The 21,306-nt window shown below is 47.9% G+C and overlaps 1 protein-coding gene across 1 annotated transcript in view; it reads right to left on the reverse strand.

Annotated features, from left to right (window-relative positions):
• St14 (suppression of tumorigenicity 14) overlaps positions 1-6,146 on the reverse strand; it is a 37,756-nt gene extending 31,610 nt beyond the window's left edge. The window contains exon 1 of the mRNA XM_005346988.2: positions 5,901-6,146. Coding sequence (XP_005347045.1) covers positions 5,901-5,981 — 81 coding nt within the window. The 5' untranslated portion in view covers positions 5,982-6,146. The remainder of the gene's footprint in view (positions 1-5,900) is intronic.
• Between the last annotated feature and the right edge of the window lie 15,160 nt (positions 6,147-21,306).

Consider the following 21,306-nt stretch of genomic DNA (forward strand, 5'->3'; position numbering starts at 1 on the left):
AGTTTTTCAGAATTTCTTCTACCTCCACCTCCCATATCACGGGAGGAGCACTAGGATTACAGATATGAGCCACCATATGTAGCTCTTGTGAGTTTCAAGAACAAAATTATCGTCACCAGGCTTGTTTGGCAAGCGCTTTTACCTGCTGAGCCATCTTGCTGGCCCTTAAAGATATTCTTTAATAGCTCTACCTAAGTATGGTCTGAGAGGAAAGCAAAAGCAAAAACCCTTTCTTTAGACTTGGAACAGCCGCATGACAAACGCCAAGCCTGGCCTCCCACTGTCAGCTCACCTCAAAACTCTCGAAGTACTGGGGCGGAGCAGGCTCCTCACCCTGCTCCACGCTCACCCTGCTCCACGGAGGGAGGTGATTTCTGGTTCCGCCTGCGAGAGTGGTGTCGCGTGGGTAGCTAGCTTTACCTCCAGACCCAGATGGACACGTTTCCGTTTCGGCAATCCATCTAGAGGCTAGCAGCTCCTTCTGACTCAACATGAAACCATCAGTGTCACTGGCCTTTCCCTCCCAGTTTAGTGTCATGTGCAGAGGCCAAGAGGCGAATGCCCCACTCTGAAGGTCCCATCTGAATTGTTACTAAAGAGGAAAAGTCACAGTGCCCAGCAGGAAATGAGGGGCAGCCCGAAGGTCAACAACCAGAAGGACCCTCTTTAGCACAGATGCTCAGTCATTCGCAAACTTACCCCACCATGAGACTTCCCGTTCCCTAGCCATCCATGGTGCCCGGAGGACAGCATCGCTACTGTGTCTTTGCCAGACTAATGGCTTGTGCACAACAAACAAGGTAAGTTCATGAACCGAGTGAGGAATGGAACAAGACAAAAGAAATGGACTGATCTGGTTCGCCAGCGTGGGTTGGGTGAACTGTTTTTCAATGTAAAGTTGTGCCACGGGTTTTAACTATGCACATAATAAATGAAGGTGCATTTTGTTGAAAGCCATGTTGAAGTCACATAGGCTATGCGCCTAGTCTCCCAGCTAAACTCAGTCCATCAAAAGAAAGACCAGACAGGTTTGGAGAGAGATGACTTGGGTGCGCTGGTGCGGCGCCTGGTGATCACCACTTCTTTTTTTAATGTGCTCACAACACCCTAATGATGTGTTCTGGGATTTGCTGAGCAGATGCGTCAATCACCCCTGTCTTTGGAACACAATTTTATAATAGCATTGTGGTTAAGCCCATGGGCTTTGAAGTCACCCAGATCAAGGTCTGAAATCTTGCTCTACCTCCCACTGCCTTTGGGAAGTTTACACAAGGCCTGTAAAAACTACGCTTTTAGTTTCTCCCCATCAATGCTGTGGCGGGTGAGACAACGGACTGAAGCGCACGTATTTAGGCAAGGGGAGAAGGGGCTCCATCCACCTTTCCTCCATTGACATCCATGACAGCCAATCTACCTCAGCATCACCCGCAGGGGCCACAGACAGAGAGATCTGAGTGTCTAACCACTTAGACAACAGGCACAAAACTTCAGAGAAAACCCGACGTATCACTAAGCTCGGCCAGAATGGGCAGAACAGGAAGACAAGTACCTCAAAGGAACTTTTAGTAACGACCTGCTTCTAGAAAAGTTGTAGACAAGGACCAGAAGGCTGCCCAGAGGCAGGGCAGTTGGCCCACGTGCACAAAGCCCCGGGCTTAATCTTTAGCACTGCAAACAACCACTGACAAATAGAAATGGCTGATAAATAATTAAATAAAAACTGTATCTGTGGGGAACAGGTACTGACATTTGTTTATCCCTAGTTTAATGACTATTTTTATTGTGTTTTATACTGTAAGTAATGTAGAGATGACCTGAAGTACGTGGGCACATGTTAGGATTGTATGGGAATAGTCAAACTCCACAAAGCAGACTACCGCACACAACAGTATATACCACACAGCCCCAGTATGTGGCAGGCTACACACACCAGACCACCTAAAGACCAAGTCCTCGGAACGTCTCCCTACAGTGAATCCAACCATGGCCGTACAATGCCATCATACCGAAGGTACTTGAGCACTTTAGATTCTGGGATCCGCGAGGGTACTGGAAACAATCTCTGGGATAGAGAGGGACATTGTGACCTCTAAGAGGACAGTGTGGGCTCCCAAGTACTAGCAGCAACAGCCAGTGCTGTAGCTGATCCAGTCCTGAGGTCACCATAGAGAGCCAGATAACATCTTTAAGACCTGGACTCTCTGGAGACTCTGTCCCGTTCTCCCTCCCATCTCAAGAACACCTGCACTTCAGGAGAGAGGAGCCAGCAGCCTGGGGAAGAACAATAGAGAACAAACAGATACCAGGGGAACTCCAGGGCCGCAGGGCTCTGAGGCCGCTGTCCACAGAGACCAGGTTGAGGAAGGGAGCAAGACCGCTTCTCCTTCCATAGTCTGTGATGACAGCTTAGCCACAGAGGGCCCTCAGCAAACCCTCTGGGGACGGGAGACCCAGTCACACAAAAGCAATGCTCAGAGTACAGAGGTCCTCTCCGTCTCAGCTTTCCAGACGCCTAGATGAAATGGCAATCTCAGATGTTCCTAGGAGCCGGGGGTAGGGGTGAAGCGTGGGTCCTCCGATACCCACTGGAGAAAACAGCCTTCCTCTCTACTGCCAGCACCCATTTCTTTTCCCACCCACACAGACTCCCAGGGCTCACTGCCCCCTCTATTCTCTCCCTCACCCAGCACCCAGTACTTAGGAGAACAAAGAAAGATCTCTATAGGTGTGTTTTGCTTGGTGGGAGCAGAAAAGGATCTGAGGGAAACAGTGAGCAGGCCACTCATGTTCTTGTCAAAAAAGGATCTTTTTTCATAGAAGCTGGAGACAGTGCGTGTGTGTGTGTGTGTGTGTGTGTGTGTGTGTGTGTGTAAGTAGATGAAAGAGCTCAGGGAGATGGCCGGCATGGCAGAGAGCTGGGGGTGTTGCTCCCCAGCTCACCCTCTGTGGTGCAGTGCCCACTGTTCAGCCAGGCCTCTCAGCATTTGCATAAAGTCAGGATCCCATTTAAAGTGGAGCCTCTCCTGATTTGCATCTCCCCCCAAATAAATCAGCTCCTAGTGGTCTCAGGGCCTTTTAAACTCAAAACCCCCTACTGCTTGATCTGAAACCACTGCAGATTGTCCAAGGTTTCCCATGCAAACAAAGTTGAATCTTAGCAACAAAGCTGGGCCATACATCCCATCCCATTTAATAGCCAGGAAAACCGAGGTTAACTGGGATTGGATAACATCTTAGATCACCTGGCTAGGTAGCGGCAGCCCTGGGTTTTGGTCCCATGTTGTCCCCTCTATAACCACATCACAGATCCTGCAGCCTAGTACAGCTGCACTGGCCATTCCACACTTCCAGCTTGGGCTAAACTGGAACTTTCTTTCCTTTTCTTTTCTTTCTCTTTCTCTTTCTTTTTCTTTCTTTCTTTCTTTCTTTTTTTTTTTTTCCCAAGACAGGGTTTCTCCGTCTAACAATCCTGGATGTCCTGGAATTCACTATGTAGGCCAGGCTGGCCTCGAACCTGGAGAGCTACCTGCCTCTGCCTCCTGAGTGCTGGCATTAAAAGCATGTGCCAACACCACCCAGCAACAGATGCCCCTCCAAATGCCCACTCTGTGCTCGCCCATACTACCCATAGTGGCCCTGAAGGCAGGGACTGGGACTTGGATCCGTCTCAATACCTGGCACGTGAGTGGTCACTGGGTACTTAGTAAACACCTGTTATGCAAATGAGTGACTGAATGAATGGGTGAATGTTTGACCAATTAAAAGGTGACTGTAAATATTCAGGGTTGGAAGACCTAGCTCCCAGACACCTGATCTTGACCCACAGCATCTAAGTTCCCAACCTGTCTCTCTGCAGTTATGGAACACCGAATCTCACCTTCGGAAATCATTACGGATCATATACACATTAGGTCAGGAACTTCACAGCCACCAGCAAACATTCAACATGGACTTAACCATTCACTGAGATCAGCTTCTCAGTTCTCACTAGTGGCCGTATCAACTGGCATCTGCACACCTGCTCACACCTGGGCAGGGCACACACAGTCCCAAGATATGTGCAACGGAGCAAACAACCCCATGGAATAACCGTTCCCCTCCATTGGAGTCACGAGGGCAGACCGGGGACCAGAACAATAAGTCTTAGGAAGGAGGCAGTCAAGACACAAGGAACCCAAAAGCCACGACAGTGTTTGTCCTGGGACCCAACATGACCTGAGCCAGGCTCTGTGACAGAAGTTACCGGAGAGGCAGCAGCCATACAGGCTGATCAGAAAACAGGCCCAGGCGGATCTACAGACCCCAACTGTAAACCGGCACTGCTGGGAGATGCCAGGGAAGGCGCAACCAAGCCTAGGGTGGGAGACAGACATACTGAAGACTTCCTGGTATGAAAGTACGCTGTGGCGACTCTCTTGTGGACACACTGCCTCGTGACAAATCTGTGCGTTTCTGTTCACACGTCCCACAAGACAGCAAGTTCCTTAAAGTCGCCTCTCTCTGAGAGCCCCCTGGGGCAGTGAATGCCTGGCCCGGCACCGTTGGGAAAAAAAAAAGACAAAGAAAACCACTGTAGGAGTGACTAGATGAATGAGGACCTAGGGGGAAGGAAGATGAGGTGGAGCTGCTGATGGAGAGTAATCTAGCAGGAACCCAGGGACCAGGGAGGTAAGCCCCACCCGGACTCCAGTTGGGGAGGAACTTTGCGCACCCCCAACCCCCGTGGGATGTGGGTAGCCCAGAGAGGAGACTGAGTTCAGTCCCCAGAGGACCCACTTTCATTATTAGCAACAGTCTTTGAAAGGGAAGTCAGGAAGGGCAAACTTGGAAGAGGAGAAAAACAGTCCAGAAACGAAACAGCACACAGCAGGAAGCAGGAGCCCGAAGCAGGCAGTTACTAAGGATTCCCAAACGCCCAACTACCGAAAGGAAGAGGAGGCAGCAGGTGGGAAAGGCTGGAATGCATCTCACAGCAAGGCTGAAGCACAGGCTACAGGGACTCCGGCCACAGGGAGTGAAAAGTGGAGACAGTAGACACCCCACCCCACCCCCAGCCCCAGATCTCGTCTTCTGCAAGTCAGTACGGAAAGAGTGCACGAAAAAGTGTCAGAAGGGGAAACCGGGCTCCAGCAAACTGCCTCGCTCAGAGCAACAAGCCTCTGGTCCCTAGTCCCACCGGAGCACTGCCCCCACCCCCACCTCGTGTGTCCTTCAGTAAAGTGACTGAAGCCCTCCCTCTCTCTGTACAGTAAAGGGCAATGCTTTGGAGGTCTTTCAAGAGACTTCTCCGGGCTTCTGCTTCCTGCTTCTGTATCTTCCAAAATCTAGTTAAAGGCTCCGTCACCACTGCCCAGACAGCCACCTTCTCAAGGGCCAACAAGCCCTCATCTCCACGCTGTGTGTGGACAAACTGCTCTGAGATTACCCCCACATAAGAGCCAAAACACCTTCTGACCGGGAAGACCAAAACTCAGGCAGAAGCCAAGGACAGACAAGTCTCCAACCCCTGGATGTGTCCTTGACGTAGCCCAGATCGCCCACTCAGGGCACTATAACCCAGAACAAATGGGACCACCACCGAGGTTCTCTTTCAAGCCAGCGAGAGGGCAGGAGACAGGAGTAGCTCCCCGACTCCTCCAGGCCCTGGGCTTCCCGCTTCCTCGGTGGCCGGTGCGAGGCAGATCTGGGGCCGAGGTCCGGCCAGCCCCGCCCAGCAACCAGTGGCCAGGCACCCACCGAACAGGAAATTCCACCTGTGCGCCCGAGCCCGGGCCACCCACGGGTCGTAGAGCGGAGCTCAGGCGAAACCAAGAACCTTGCGCAGGTGCCGGTGCGAGAGAATCCGGACGGTGGACGCCCAGCCCAGGTTCCCCGCTCCCGGGTCCCCGGACCTCGTTCACCTCTCGCCGGGAGCTGTACTTAAGTCCCTCGCTGAAGTCCTTCGAGCCCCCTCCGGCCTTTCGGCCCCGATTGCTCCCCATCGTCTCGACGGCCCGTTCGCCGGTCTCAGACGCGTGGTCCCTGCAGGCAGCAGACTACCATGGCCCGCGGGGCGTTGGGGACACGAGGGACGCGGAGTGCGAGGAGAGGTATGGGCCAAGTTCCGGGGCAGGCCCAGCGCGCACGACCGGCGGCAGAGGCTCCCGTTCTCATCCTTCCTCCCCGCGCAGGTAGTTTCAGGGTGTGGCCTCCCCGGTTGCCCCGCCTCCAGCCTACCAGCCCCGGCGCCCGCACACCTGTTACGACCGGTCCCGCCCTCCGCCATGCCCCCCCCAGGAAGCTCCTCCCCTCCGGCCAGAACCCCCGAAAAGGAGCACCGCGAAGCGCTGGTGCTTTCTTTCACACAGGTGGCTCTTTCTCCTGGGGCGCAGCTCTTCCTCGCGTCCCTTTGATACTGACCAGCTCTCCACCATGCCCTTAAGCAACTTTAATCTCTCTCCCCTGGGCCTTTCCCTACAATCATCTTGACAGAGATGCCTGTGTCATAGTACCACCAAAATCCCAGCCAGCTGCTGTAAGACCCAGTCTTCCACTGCGTGCCATGTGCCACGGACAGACGCAAGGACCTTCCTCCTCTGGGGACAGTAGCAGCTTCTTTGCAATGGGAGGCGCTGTCTGTGGCCTGTGCCCAAAGAAATAATAGTGGATCCTTAGAGTCATCCTCCAACTGTTTGCCACATCAGATACTGACTGCAGATCCCTCTTGAAAAGAGACTTTCCTGCATTTTTTTTTCGAGACAGGGTGGTTTCTCTGTGGCTTTGGAGCCTGTCCCGGAACTAGCTCTTGTAGACCAGGCTGGTCTCAAACTCACAGAGATCCACCTGCCTCTGCCTCCCAAGTGCTGGGATTAAAGGCGTGCGCCACCACCGCCCGGCTTCCTGTATTTTTATAATCCTTTCTGACCCACTAAACACCAAGGACCCCAACATTCCCTCGTCAGCCTCCTCCTTTTTTTTTCCCTACACTCCCTTTAAGCTCTCATGGTAGTAGCTGTTGTTACATTTATCTGAGTATCCGGGAACAACTCTCAAGGACTCAGGTCCCTCCTGTCACCATGTGGGTTCTAGGAAAGGTTAGGCTTGACAGTAAGAGTCCTAACTGGCTGAGTCACCCTGCAGGCCCATTCACTTTTCTTCTGGACAATTCACCTCCAATAAGGAAACCCGCTTTCCCAGAAGACACAGCAGAAGCGCCCGTGCCCAGTCTGCTTTAGCAACCACCTGGGTACTTCTCCACTGGTACCCTGCAGTCCTGTGCGGTGAACCAAAACTGCTGAGTCTGTGGCATGCCCTAAACACTGTCCTGCGTTTTGGGAAACAAGAGTGGATAAAACTGTAACCCCTACTTTGAAACCAACAAGTCCCAGGTTTCCATCCAGAACTCACCCATCTTCTTAAAATAGTATAATCTCCGTGAGTCTGTGTCACACAGCAGCTACAATAAGCAGAGTCCCCTGCTGACTCCAGATATAAGTGATGTGTGACAACTCTGACCAATGAGAGCTGATGGCTGTGTCTTCTGACAAAGACCTGTCCTATCTGGATGGACAGACAAGTCCCACCATGAACCTCTTCTTTCCTCGTGAGTCGGAACTGGGTCTGTCTGTCCCTCTATCGTTACATTGCTATGTCTCACTGACCTGAACCCTCCAAGTCTGAGTTAGGTCAATTTAATGCATAGGGAAATAAATCTGCCATCCTACTGCGTACAACGAACGCACTCCCGAGCCAAACGGAAGATACTGAGAACTAATTCCCTGCTTTGGATTATGACGGGCACAGCACCCTTAATTAGGGAATGACTGAAAGTTAACCAGATCGGAGGCAGCAAGGACTCAAAGGTGCTCTCTGTACTGAACCCGCTCTTCTGTTGTGAAAGGGTGACTCATAGTCTCTCCCGTGTGGCTAGAGTTTCATCCCTTGTCTCGGGGGGCTAAGTGGACATCTTGTCTGCCAAAGGCATCCATGTGGTCATCTAAAGGTAAGGTAATGCCACAAATTTGTTGTAAATCCGGAGGAAGAGTGGCCTTCCTGTGCTATGCATACCCTATGTGCATGCCTACAACATCTGTGTGACCTACAAGAGGACAGAGCAAACTTTAGTCTGACATCTTAGAACTGTTTGGTTTAATCCTTTTACAGGATATATAAGCTGGGCGTGGTGGCACACAGGGCCAGCCCTGTCTACATACTGAGCTCCAAGTCAGCCAGGTTACACAGGGAGACCCTGTCTCCGAAAAATAAAATAAAAGTATACAGGATGTTAAATACTTTCGTCTCTAAATTGTCAATGAAAAACCCTAAGAACAGCCAGTGTAAAACCCCAAACCTGAGATGTAACTCAGAGATAGAGTACCTACCGTATGAGTGTTTATGCCGTTGACACCCAGGATTACATGCACACGCACACGCACGCACGCACGCACGCACAGTCTTTAGCCTCTGCCATCTCTCACTATGCTAGGATAACTCACAGCTGGATTAGTCAGTCTTTACCACGTGCCTTCCCCACTGCATTACCATGCCCGCCCATATCCGAAACCAGCTTATTCCAAAGCACCTATGAGAGCTGTCCCTGGATTTCTCAGAGCACACTGCCTGCTGGGAAAGTCAAGTTCACGTTCCTAGGATCCTCTGAGGAGTTCTCCAGCTCGTGCATGTCTTTGGGGCACTTAAAAGGTGGACATAATGTGGGCCTGACTCTGGAGAAACCACCTACCTAGGCTGGTGATGATATGGGAAGGTGGAGCCATGGTGTGGAGACCTAAGTCAAGCTTAGAGTCTCCATGACTCTGTTACTGGGGAAGACAACAGGACCAAGAAGTCTGAGCGCCACTCCTTCAAGGAAGAGGAAAAGCCTGAAGCGGGTGGGGGAGAGCCGTAAGATGAACATATGAGAACCCTCATTCATGAGTGTCTCCCCATCCCCTGGTGTGAGAAGGGGTATCAGTCTGACAACTTCTTATGGCTCTTAACTGTGAAAGTTGCCCTTGTGTGATAAAATGCACCTTGTAAGCCCCAACTGTGTAAATGTCCCCATGCTAACTCTGCCTGTTCCCTTCCAAGCCCCGGCTCTGACAGATCACCCCATTTGCCACCAGCACCCCCCCCTTGTTCACAAAAACCACTTTGCCTACTCGTGGTGAGACCCCAGTTCATCTGGCACCTCACATCTGTGACGTTTTCCCCAGGCATAGCCAAGCTCTTCTCCCGGAAATTGTTGCATATTTTTGTCTTCCTGCCATACATAAGGACTCTCAAAACGCTGTTGCAAAACAGAATGAGCGATGGCAGCCGTCCATGAAGCTGAATATCCGTCTATTAAGCCCTTGCTCAGGCTCTTGTTGAGTTTCTTCACTTACCACCTAGAAACAAAAGCATATTGTAATTTTATGAGGATTACGCCAAATGGATTGAACTTAATTAGCATAGGGCTAAACAGCGTCTGTCATCCAGAGTGTACTCGATACCTTGATCCCACACAGTCATCCCTTGGAAGGATTTTTGTCTGCTTCCTCTCTTCCTCAGGATTTGTAATGAGTGCATGGTGTTCGAATAGCCACATGAGTGCCTTCTGTGGGTGAGACACCTATGTAGTTCTGTGAGCTAAAAAAGAACGTTCTAAAACCCAAGACGGGCTATGAGCCACTCGCTTGCAGCAGAGAAGCACTTCTGAGCACCGTCTCATGTCTGTCTGCGTCTCACGTCTGTCTGTGGCTCTGGACGGGCCATCTCAGGACTGGCCACCTTATCTCTCCAGTCACCAGGCTCTAGGAGCATTGCTGATGAAGCATTGCTGACGCCTTCCCTTACCTCTCCCACCCACCCACAAACAACAGATGCACAAATCACTAGCCTGATAGTTCTATCTATCTGGGGTGATCTATCTGCCCCAGCCCAAGCTACCATCATCTCCTCCATAAACTCCTCATTCCTCCCAGAAGGCTCCGCTTTATACACTCCGCTCCACTCGAATTCCTGTGTTTCCTTTGTGATGCCCAGAATCAAACTCAGCTGTCTTGCGCTGTAGGCAAGCATTCCACGCACGGAGCCACATTCCCCATCCTAAGTCCAGTCTATTGGGATCACAGTCAAAGACAGAGTGTATCCAGTCACTCTCAAAACACAGAACTCCCAAAGGCAAGGATTAGCATCTGTCTCTCTAGCACACACAGCGAGTCATAGTTACTAAAAGGTGACTATGTAAAAGTATCAATAAGCGCTTTCCAATTTTCTGGTATCTAAGTTTTCAGTAATGAATATAGTGAAAATGCAGAAGATAGCATAAGATGGATATTGTATACCGCCCCCCCCACTGGCTACTGTACAGCAACACTCCTGGGATGAACAGCTAGGTGAGAAAATACAGATCCTCTGTCTCCCTCATCTGAAATACTTGAGCCCAGAAGGGATGTAGGAATGTTTGCATATGCATAATCATATCTTTAGGGCAGGACCCACACTCTAGCCACAAAGTTTTTTTATTTTTCGTATATAGCTAGCTATAGCTACATGCACAGCTGAGTACCATCTTATCCATCTTAGCCACCATTTCTACTGCATGTGCAGTCCATCCCAGGTGTGGGCTTTTCTACCTGTGGCATATTGACACACCAGGCTGGCCTCAAACTCACAAAAATCCACCTACTCTGCTTCCAGAGTGCTGGGATTAAAGGCATGCACCACTGCCTGGTCTCATTTTCTTTTTCAGAACAGGGCTGGGCTCTACCTGTAGAGTTAGTCAGTTAGTTAATTAGTTAGCTTGTTTGTTTGACATAGTCTCACTCTGTAGCTAGCCTGGAACTCACAGAGACCAACGCGCCTTCCTCTCCTGAATGTTGGGATTAAAGACATCTGCCACCATGCCTGACAGCCTGCAGAACTCCATCAGCATCACCACTAACCACACAGGTGTTCCCAAAGCGATCTCTTCTCTTAGCAATGTAAGAAATTGTTGTACCAATACTCTGGTCATTTCTTTGAAGAGAAGGTCTTATTATTATTTTTAGACAGGCTGTCCTCAAATTCATCTTTCTCCTGCCTCCTTCTTCCAGGTGCTGGGATTACAGGTGTGCGCCACCATGTCTGGCTCTGCTTCATCTTGTTTTGTTTTCTAACTTTTCCTTGATGATGTGTTCACTGAGGGCTCCCACTGTTTTCCATGCAGACGTTTCCGCAGCTGCCATGATGTTCATGGTCTAGACTTTCATTCTGTAGTCTGTTCAATGGGCTTGCAGGAATCTTGGTTTTCCCTAAAAACCAGCCTGTCCAGAAACTTGCCAGACCAAGGCTTATTTTCTGTTCTCATCCATTTGTTTGTGTGAACATTCTCTGCCTTGGTGGCACTCATATTAAGGGCAGTGGCCAGTCTACTGAAATGTTTCTCTGTAACATTTGTTACATCTGTTGCTTCTGTTTTTGGGGGAATTGATTTCACAGGGAGTGTTTTTGTTGTGTGTGTTTTTTTAATAATTATTTTTATTTTACGTTCATTGGTGTTTTACCTGCATATGTCTGTGTGAGGAACTGGAACTGGAGTTACAGACAGCTGTAAACTGTCATGCATATGTTGGGAATTGAACCAGGGTCCTCTGGAAGAGCAGCCATCGCTCTCAACCACTGAGCCATCTCTCCAGCCCCCTACAAGGAGTGTTTTTGCTTTGCTTTGTTTAGTATTTTAATATGGGGTTCTAATCTGGTTGTCCCTTGTCTCCTAGTGTATGCTCCATGCTTCAATTCTAAATTCATTAGGAAGTGGAAACAGTAATATTGAACCCATCATTCCTGTTTATTGACTTGTAGGAATACTTAGAAAGTAAATCTTTACAACATCTGCTTAGTTACCTCATGATAATGCCAGTGTTTGCACATCTGTGCACATGCATGACACACACACACACAGAGGATGGGAGGAAGACAGTAAGGAAACCTCTGTTCATCTCTTCCTTCATTAAACGGGCATAAAGGGTTCCTTGGTATCTTCCAAGGGAATTAGTAGCTTTCTGGCACTGTGACAACTGTCTTACAAAGACAATGGGCTTACAAAGAAGGCGGCTGCATTCTGATGTGCTGCTTTGCTATGTGGTCAGTTGTCTGCATTGGTTGGGGCCTGCAGTGGCATGGGATAGTGCGGTGGAAGCATGTAGTGGACTAGAACTGCTCATCTCAGGATGAGAGAGAGAGAAAAGCCAGCGTCCCACAATCCTTCTCAAGGGCATGATCCCAGAGACCAAATGACTTCCTGTTGGGCCCAATTGCTAAAATTTCACTGCCTCTCAACAGCACCAACAGAGATCGATCCGGCCTTTAACACACGGCTAGTGGGGACCTCTTTATACCCAATCCATTGCAGACTAATTTTTCTGTTTTGTTTTGTTTTTGTTTTTCCACAGAATTGGGGCTTGAGCCCAGATGCCACACCACTGGCAGAGCTACACTCCTCGCGCAGTCTGTTGCTTTGGTAGGACAGGAGGCTGGGGCTTACACTTGGTTCACGGGCATCCTTGAGCATTTGTGCTCTCTTCGACCAATGGGAGTTGCTTTCAGCTGCCGAGAGTTCTTTGACTCGGTCCAGGCATCGTTGTATATATATCTTTTCTGTCTGGTTTGACATTGCACATTGACAGCACTCATGGAGGGTCATAGTGGGTACACTAGCCATTTCTTTAATATATTTTGATGAGATGTAGAGAATAAATGTTAAGGTCTTAATCTGGGCACAAAGCATATGCCTTGGTCATTGTTTCTTGGGTTTCCAGTTAGAAAGGTAGGAGGTTTTGTTTGTCTTTTTAAAATGTATTATTATTACCATCATTATTATTATTATTTATTGATGCTGGAGGCCAAAGCCAAAGCCACACTCATGCTGAACCATGTGCTGTAACGTTGAACTACAGCCCTGGTCTCAGGAAGATGGGACCTTTAAGAAATAAAGTACTCTTCCTGTTCCAATTGAGACCTCCATTTACAACGTAGGACCACACAATATCAACTTATTCTATCTGTATCTTTTCCCCATTCACAGAGACCCCTCACATGACTGTTGTTGCTGCTCTAGCCACACTGAGGATTGAACCTGAGGTCTTGTGCACGCTGGGTAAGTAGAGTCCCAGTCCTCACTTTGGTTTTTAACCTTAGCTTTTTATTTTTAAATATTTCTATTATTTTTTTCTTAGATTCTTAAAAATTTTTTCAGTGTCCTACCTGCCATGTATTTTCTACATGCACCATGTGTGTGAACCATGTGTGTGCACCTCATGTGTGCCTGGGGACCACAGGAGTCAGAAAGCAGCATCAGATCCCTTGGAACTGGAGCTACAATGGTTGTGAGCCACTATGTGGGTATTGGGAACTGAACCCAGGTCCTCTGCAAGAGCAGTAAGTGTTCTTAATTGCTGAACCATCTCTCCAGCTCCCTTAGCCCTAGTTTTTTGTTTTTTTTAAATATTTATTTATTTTATATACAATATTCTGTCTGTGTGTATGCCTGCAGGCCAGAAGAGGGCACCAGACCCCTATTATAGATGGTTGTAAGACACCATGTGGTTGCTGGGAATTGAACTCAGGACCTTTGGAAGAGCAGGCAATGCTCTTAACCTCTGAGCCATCTCTCCAGCCCTAGTTTTTTGGTTTTTGTTTGTATTTTCTTTTCTTCCTTTTTTTTTTTTTTTTTTTTGGTTTTTTGAGACAGGGTTTCTCTGTAGCTTTGGAGCCTGTCCTGGAACTAGCTCTTGTAGACCAGGCTGGCCTCGAACTCACAGAGATCCACCTGCTTCTGCCTCCCAAGTGCTGGGATTAAAGGCGTGTGCCACCACCGCCCGGCTTTTTTTGTTTTTTGAGACAGGTTTTTTCTGTGTATCTTTAGTTGTTCTGGAACTCACTCTATAGACCAGGCTAACCTCGAACCCACAGAGACCCACCTGCCTCTGCCTCCTGGGTCCTGGGATTAAAGGCGTGCACCACCATGCCCGGCTTGTTTGGATTTTCAAGACAGGGTTTTCCTATGTAGCCCCAGCTGCCCTGGAACTCGCTCTGTATATCAGCTTGCCCTCGAACTCAGAGATTTGCTGGGATTAAAGGCATGTGCCACTACCACCTGGCTAAACCTAGTTTTTAAAGATAAAGGCAACAGGTGATTTCTTCCAGGAGCGGTCAGAGAACTTGTCCTTAGTGGAGTTTGCCCACACCCCAGCTGACAGAGCACTGTGTGAGTAAAGAAAAGGGCAGGGGCAGGATTTTTTTTTCCCTGTTAAGATTTTTTTTTTTTGAGAATATCTTAAATCCATATAGTGTGTTTTGGTCAAATCCATCTCTCATGACCACCCCTCCAATTGTTCTTCTGCTTCCCCTCCCCAATAGTTCCCCTTCCCAATGTCATGTGTCTTCTAACCCACTAAATCCACTTAATGCTGCCAATACGCTTGTGAATGTGGGGACATCTACCGAGCATGGGCAGACTCTCAGGCTGTGTAGCTGAGGAGAACTGACTTTCATTCTGTCTGGTTTGATCTTGAAGTCTTGTGCATGCTTGTCACAACTGTGAGTTCTTATGTGCAGTCGCCATTGTGTCCTGCAGAGCACAACACCTGTCTGCGCTCTATGCGCTATCATACAGTTCCCGAGCTTCAGGCAAGGGGCTGGAGGTTGAAACATACAGGAACACACAGAGACAGACAGAGAGACAGAGACATGGACCTCTAGTCACTGGTAAGAAGCCCTTTATTCAATAGCACCATGGAGGCTTATCTACCCAACAGTCAGGTGGGCCAACAGGTGAAAACCTTATCCTCTGCTCCTCAAAGCCAAGGCAACACGTGCTCGTGAAGCAGAGCTGGTAAACAACTTTGACACAGCCTTTAGTAACTCAAATCAGAAGAATAAAGTAAGGATTTCTAGCAGAGAAGAGCAACTGGTGGCTGGGACTCCAAATGGTCCCAACAGTGTCCAGAAAATGCTCTTTGCTATAGCCATCTACCGCCTCTCGATCCTATAATCTTTATACCCACTCCTTTATCATGATCTCAGAGCCCTGAGTGTAGCACAATTAATAAAAACCCACAGACAGAAATTGGGCTTCAACCTAAAGGTCAGAAAAGGAAAATAACCAGCCACTGGCTCTTACCTCTACCTTAGTCCGAAATGGTGATCCTGCCTCCAGGAATCTCAGGATGAGACTGTGTGTGAGAGCTGTCTTCTCCCGTTTTATATTCCTCTCTAGCATGCACCACTACCGTCCGGTTTCTATGGCAAACTAGTGTGGCTACTGGGATTAAGGGTATGTGTACCACTGCCTGGTCTGTAAGGCTGATCTGTGTGGCTGTTTTAGTCTCTGAACTTCAGGCAAGCTTTATTTATTAAAATATAAATGAAATATCACTACACTTGAGGGGTGGGGTGATGATGTCCCGTTTAAAGCTGTGCACTCTGAAGTCTTATTCTGTGCGTGATCATCAGTTGTGTGGCTCCATGTTAGTTACCATCTACTGCAGAAGAAGCTTCTCTGTGGGAGGTTGGGAGATGCACTCGTCTAGGGGTTTAATACTAAGGCCATTTAGCAATCAGTTGTCTCCTAGGGCCCATGATCTACCCTGTGAATGGTGCCACATATGAATTTCATCTTGTGGAGTGGGTCTGAAATCCAAATCAAAAGGCAGTTGGTTACTCCCATAATAATCATGCCGTTATTGCACCAGTTGGTATATGCCAGGTTGGTCATTTTTGCAATTCATAGATTCACATCTGGGTAAGACTATTGATTACTTCTCTCCCCGAGTAATGTACATAGTACCTATGGAAGTTAGGCAATAGGGATGAAGCTTGATTTCTCAGTGTCCTATGACTTAAGTATGCAGTTCCTTCAAAAAATGGGATCTTTTTTTATTATTGATTTTTATTGAGCTCTACATTTTTCTCTGCTCTCCTCCCTTCCTCCCCCTCCCCTTCGACCCTCTCTCAAGGTCCCCATGCTCCCAATTTACTTAGGAGATCTTATCTTTTTCTACTTCCCATGTAGATTGGATCTATGTATGTTTCTCTTAGGGTTCTCATTGTTGTCTAGGTTCTCTGGGATTGTGATTTGTGGGCTGGTTTTCTTTGCTTTATGTTCAAAAACTACTTATGAGTGAATACATGTGATAATTGTCTTTCCGTGTCTGAGTAAAAATAGGATCTTATCCTCAAGTTCTGGAAAGTAAACAAGAGAATGGCAATAGCCTATAAAGTTTGGGAGGTCTACAGAATCCCACTGGCAAATAAGTGGAAAATATGTAACCTATAAATGGCACTTAGCTTTTATTTCACTTGAGACAGGGTCTCACTAAGTAGCCTTAGTTAGCTTGGAGCTCACTATGTAGACCAGGGCCTCAAACTAACAAAGAGATCCACCTGCCTCCGCCTCCCAACTATTGTGATTAAAGGTATGTGCCACCACAACTGGCACACTGCGTCTTTCCTTTGATAGCCTATGGTATCTAGGAAAGGCTTTGTTTTCCTGCTATAGGGCAACTCTTACACGCACACACACACACACACACAAACACACACACACAGGTATGTATGCATGCAATTTAGGAAGCTTCTACAGTATTAGTTTTCTATATGGTGTTTTCAGGAGTCTTTAGTGTTTGTTATCCCTCCCCATACTTACTACCCTGCCTTCCCACCCCATATCCCACTTAATTCTTCTTCACTTTTTATGGCTGGGGATAAGGAAATGATTCTAAGCGAGTCACATGGTGTCTTGGAGAACCAGAGAGGCAGGAGGGGAAGAAACTGCCAGGAACAAGATCCATCACACTGAACTGCTCCTACCACTCATTCATCACAGAGCTCGAAATCTGGACAGCAGCCAGGATGCCACCGTTGCCCACAAAACCAGGGATTTCCTCCTTGACTCTCAGAAAGCAGATTCTCTGAACCTTTGGAAAATCTCTTCCGGGCATGTCTCACTGGGTCAGTGGCCAGAGAGCCATGTAAGCCAAGAACTGTCTGGTCAGGACTCAGTTGGTGTAAGCTCTCCAAACAGGGCAACTTGAAAGCCAGAGTCAAGTTCAAAGTTATATAAATGCAGATGGACTGATGGATCCATGACTTGGGTTGCAAATGTCCCCAAAGGCCCCTGTGCTGAGGCATTCATTCATCCTGTGGTGCCCTAAGGAGGTCTGGGGCCCTTTGGGGGGTGGAGCACAGTCGGAGTTAGGTCACTAGAGGCATGCCCTCAGGGAATACTGGAACTCCAACCCAGTTGTCTCTCCTTCCCTTTCCTCTGTGAAAGACTTCCACCTTGTACTATGCTGCTGTAGACCCAAAGCACAGCAGCCAAACGACCATGGGCTAGAAAAGCCTTTCTCAACCTGTGGGTCTCAACCCTTTGGGGAGCAAAATGCCTTTTCACAGGGGTCGCATATCGAGTAGTTACACTACGATTCATATAGTAGCAAAATTAGTTACACAGTAGCAACAAAGTATCTTTATGGTTGGGGTCACCACAACATGCAGAACTCTATTAAGGGATTGCAGCCTTAGGAAGGTTGAGAACTGCTGGGCTAGTGGGAAGGCAGGGTAGTAAATATGGGGAGGGATAACAAACACTAAAGACTCCTGAAAACACCATATAGAAAACTAATACTGTAGAAGCTTCCTAAAATACATGCATGCATGCATACATACCTGTGTGTGTGTGTGTAAGAGTTGCCCTATAGCAGGAAAACAAAGCCTTTCCTAGATACCATAGGCTATCAAAGGAAAGACACAGGATGCCAGTTGTGGTGGCACACACCTTTAATTGGGAGGCAGAGGCAGGTGGATCTCTTTGTTAGTTTGAGCCAAAATAAGCCCTTCCTCTCCTGAAGCTGTCTCAGGCACTGTCTCGGCAAAGGCAACGTGAACACACTGACGTGTTCACTTGGGAGCTGTTCTCAGAGCACCCTGGGCTAGTCCATGCACCCCTTCTCTGACTTCTCCTACCCTGTCTACCTCCTCAGGACATCTAGGCTCATCCTTCCTACAGTGTGTAGCTATGCCGCAGCCTACTGCCTGGTCCATAGTGCCACGTAGGCTTTTATGAAAATCAAAGTCCACCGAGTCATCCGATCACATGCTTCAACCAGTCCTTAGGTGAAGATGCTTATCATTTGATAAAGACCTGGTCAAGCCAGGCGGTGGAGGGTGTGCCTTTAATTCTTGCACTAGGGGGGCTGAGGCAGGCTGATCTCTGTGAGTTCAAGGTCAGCCTGATCTATAAAGGAGTTCCAGGACAGCCAGGACTGTTACACAGTCTCAAAAAACTACCCAACCAACCGGACAAATAAACCTTGGCCAAGTAATTTTTTACAATTTTATTATCAAATATATACACATATGTATATATGTATACATATATACATATTTTATTTATTTATTTATTTATTTATTTACTATGTATATAGTATTCTCCTGCATGTATGCCTGCCTGCCAGGAGAGGGCACCAGACCTCATTACAGATGGTTGTGAGCCACCATATGGTTGCTGGGAATTGAACTCAGGACCTCTGAAAGAGCAGCCAGTGCTCTTAACCTCTGAGCCGTCTCTCCAGCCCCCATATATACATATTAACACCACACACACACATTTTGTCTGCATACATGTCTGTGCATCACATGCATGTCTAAAAGCCCTGCAGAGGCCAGAAGAGCGTGTTGGATACCCTGAGACTGAAACTATTTTTTTAAATAATAATTTATTTTTATCTTATGCACATTGGTGTATATGTCTGTGTGAGGGTGTCAGGTCCCTCCCCTGAAACTGGAGTTATAAACAGTTGTGAGCTGCCATGTGGGTGCTGGGAATTGAACCAGGGTCCTCTGGAAGAGTAGTCAGTGCTCTTAACCACTGAGCCAGCTCATGGAGTTAGTTTTAAGTTACCATGGGGTTGCTGGGAATTGAACCCAGGTCCTCTGGAAGAGCAACCAGTGCTCTTAGCTGCTGAGCCATCTCTTCAGCTCCTACTTATTTTTTAAATCATAAGGACCCTGGAGCTATCCTGACATCAGTCAGTGAGCAGATTCTCCACCACTCGGGGGGGGGGGGTGGACTGGTAATTCCAGGTGCCTACCACCACACTGGTTCATGCAGTGCTTGGATTTGAATCCAGGACTTCCTCCATACTAGGCAAGCACTCTACCAACCTAGCTACATTCCCAGCCCATGAGTCACCCAACTGCCCACATATGAACGTTGTCTATACCACTTTCCCATTAAGTTACTTAGTAGCCATTCCTTTATCAGAGCAACAACATTGTATCACAGTGCTTATGTTAACGTAACCCTTACCCACAGTGTCACGGTGCCCGCAGCATCTACCTCACTTCATCTGACCACACAGGCACTGCATGACATCACATGACCTCAGGAGAAAGGATGAGCCCAGCACTGAGAACATTTGCATAACTTACTACAGCAGTTATAACTGTCCCATTCTTGCCAGTCTCTTACCGAACATAATAAATTAAGAATTTATTATGTTAGGCAGCTTACTGGTACCCAAATAATTGGATATCGACTTATAAGGAAAAAAGGGCAGCAAACTGAAAAACCAAAAAAGGAAAATTGTTCAACCATGACAAGCCAAGGAGAGAAAAATGGGGAAGCTGAAGCCCCACAACCTCCTTCAGAGGCACCCCCTAGTGACTTGAGGACTTCCCACTAGATCTCACTTTTGTTGTTATTGGGATTTTATTTTTTTCATTTATTTTATATACTGACCAGTTCCTACCCCACCCCTACTATCTACTCCTCCGACTCCATTCAGAAAGGGGCAGGCCTCCCATGGCACATCAAGTTGAGGCAGGAACAAGGATTGGGTTAGGTCACCCAGTATGGGGATTAGGAGGACAGTAGACCTCACTTCCCAGTACTGCCAACCTGGGGACTCGTGGCCTTGGAGAGATATAAAGATCCACACCAGAGAAACAGGTATTGTGTGCAGGAAGCTTTTTTTGAAAGGAGTTGGTACTGTGGCTTCAGGCAGCCATGGGGGTCTTGGAACTTACTCCTCATGGACAGCAGAGTACATGTATATAAAAATGTGTCTTGGACCTGGAGATATAACTAATGAGGCTAACATCACTAATAAGGTTTAAAAATTAGGTGTCCCTATTTGGGCAGTGGTAGCACACACCTTTAATCCCAGCATTTGGGAGGCAGAGGCAGGCGGATCTTTGAGTTCAAGGCCAGCCTGGTCTATAATAGAGCTAGTTCCAGGATAGCTAGGGCTGTTACACAGAGAAACTCTATCTCAAAACAAAACAAGAAAAAAAATTTAAGTGTTCCAGGATGTGGTGGCCTCCTCTGATTCCAGCACTCAGAAGCAGAGACACAGATATCTTGGTGGTTCCAGGCCAGCTAGAGTTACATAGTGAAACTCTGTTGGAGAACAGTACAAAACATAAAAACAAGTATAGAATCTTTATTTTTATTGTGATTGGCTCTCGGTTACTTGCCCATGATTGGTGTAGAAAGTCCTTTCGTATGTGTTGCTTTTATTGGATAGGGTAGAGCAGAGCTAGGCAGGGAAAACTAAACTGAATGCTGGGAGAAAGAAGGCGGAGCCAGTGAGACGGGGCAAGTGTTTAAGGTGGCTGAGTTTGCAGGTGTTTAGTTACTTTCCTAATGCTGTGACAAAGCACCCTGACCAAGGCAACACACAGAAGCAAACATTTAACTGGGCTTATGCTTTCAGATGCCAGCGCCAAAGCAGGGTGGAAGGACAGCTGAGAGCCCACACCTTGATCCACAAGCAGGAAGCAGAGAGGACACTGGGAATAGGGCGAGTCTTTTTGCAATTTTAAGCCTTTAAAGAAGTTGTATTATTTTTAATTTCCGTGCGTGCATGCCCACATGTGTATCTGAGTGCTTACAGAGGGTAGAAATGTTGCATCACCCAGGCTGTTATTAAAAAGTTGTAAACTGCTCAACGTAGATGCTGGGAACTGAACTTGGATCCTCTGCAGGAGCAGTCTGGGATCTTGACAACTAAGCCATCTCTCTGTCATCCCTTTCTAGTCTAAGTAGTCTTTGTGAGGTACCTCATTTTGTTTGTTCGTTTGAGACAGGGTCTCGAGCCCCCTACATGGCTAAGGAGGACCTTAAATTCTGAGCTTCCTGTCTCCACCAAGTGCTGAGAATTCAGGCGCGTGTCTGACTTATGCGGCAGTGCCAGTGATGGAACTCAGGTTTTCATGAATGCTAATCAGGCACTGTGCCCTAGCGCCAGCACGCTTAAAAAGAAAAAGACAGTGTTACTGAGTGTTGCAGTTAGTATTCAAACA

The sequence above is a fragment of the Microtus ochrogaster genome, chromosome 5 (genome assembly GCF_000317375.1).
Source record: "Microtus ochrogaster isolate Prairie Vole_2 chromosome 5, MicOch1.0, whole genome shotgun sequence".
Classification (NCBI taxonomy): domain Eukaryota; kingdom Metazoa; phylum Chordata; class Mammalia; order Rodentia; family Cricetidae; genus Microtus; species Microtus ochrogaster.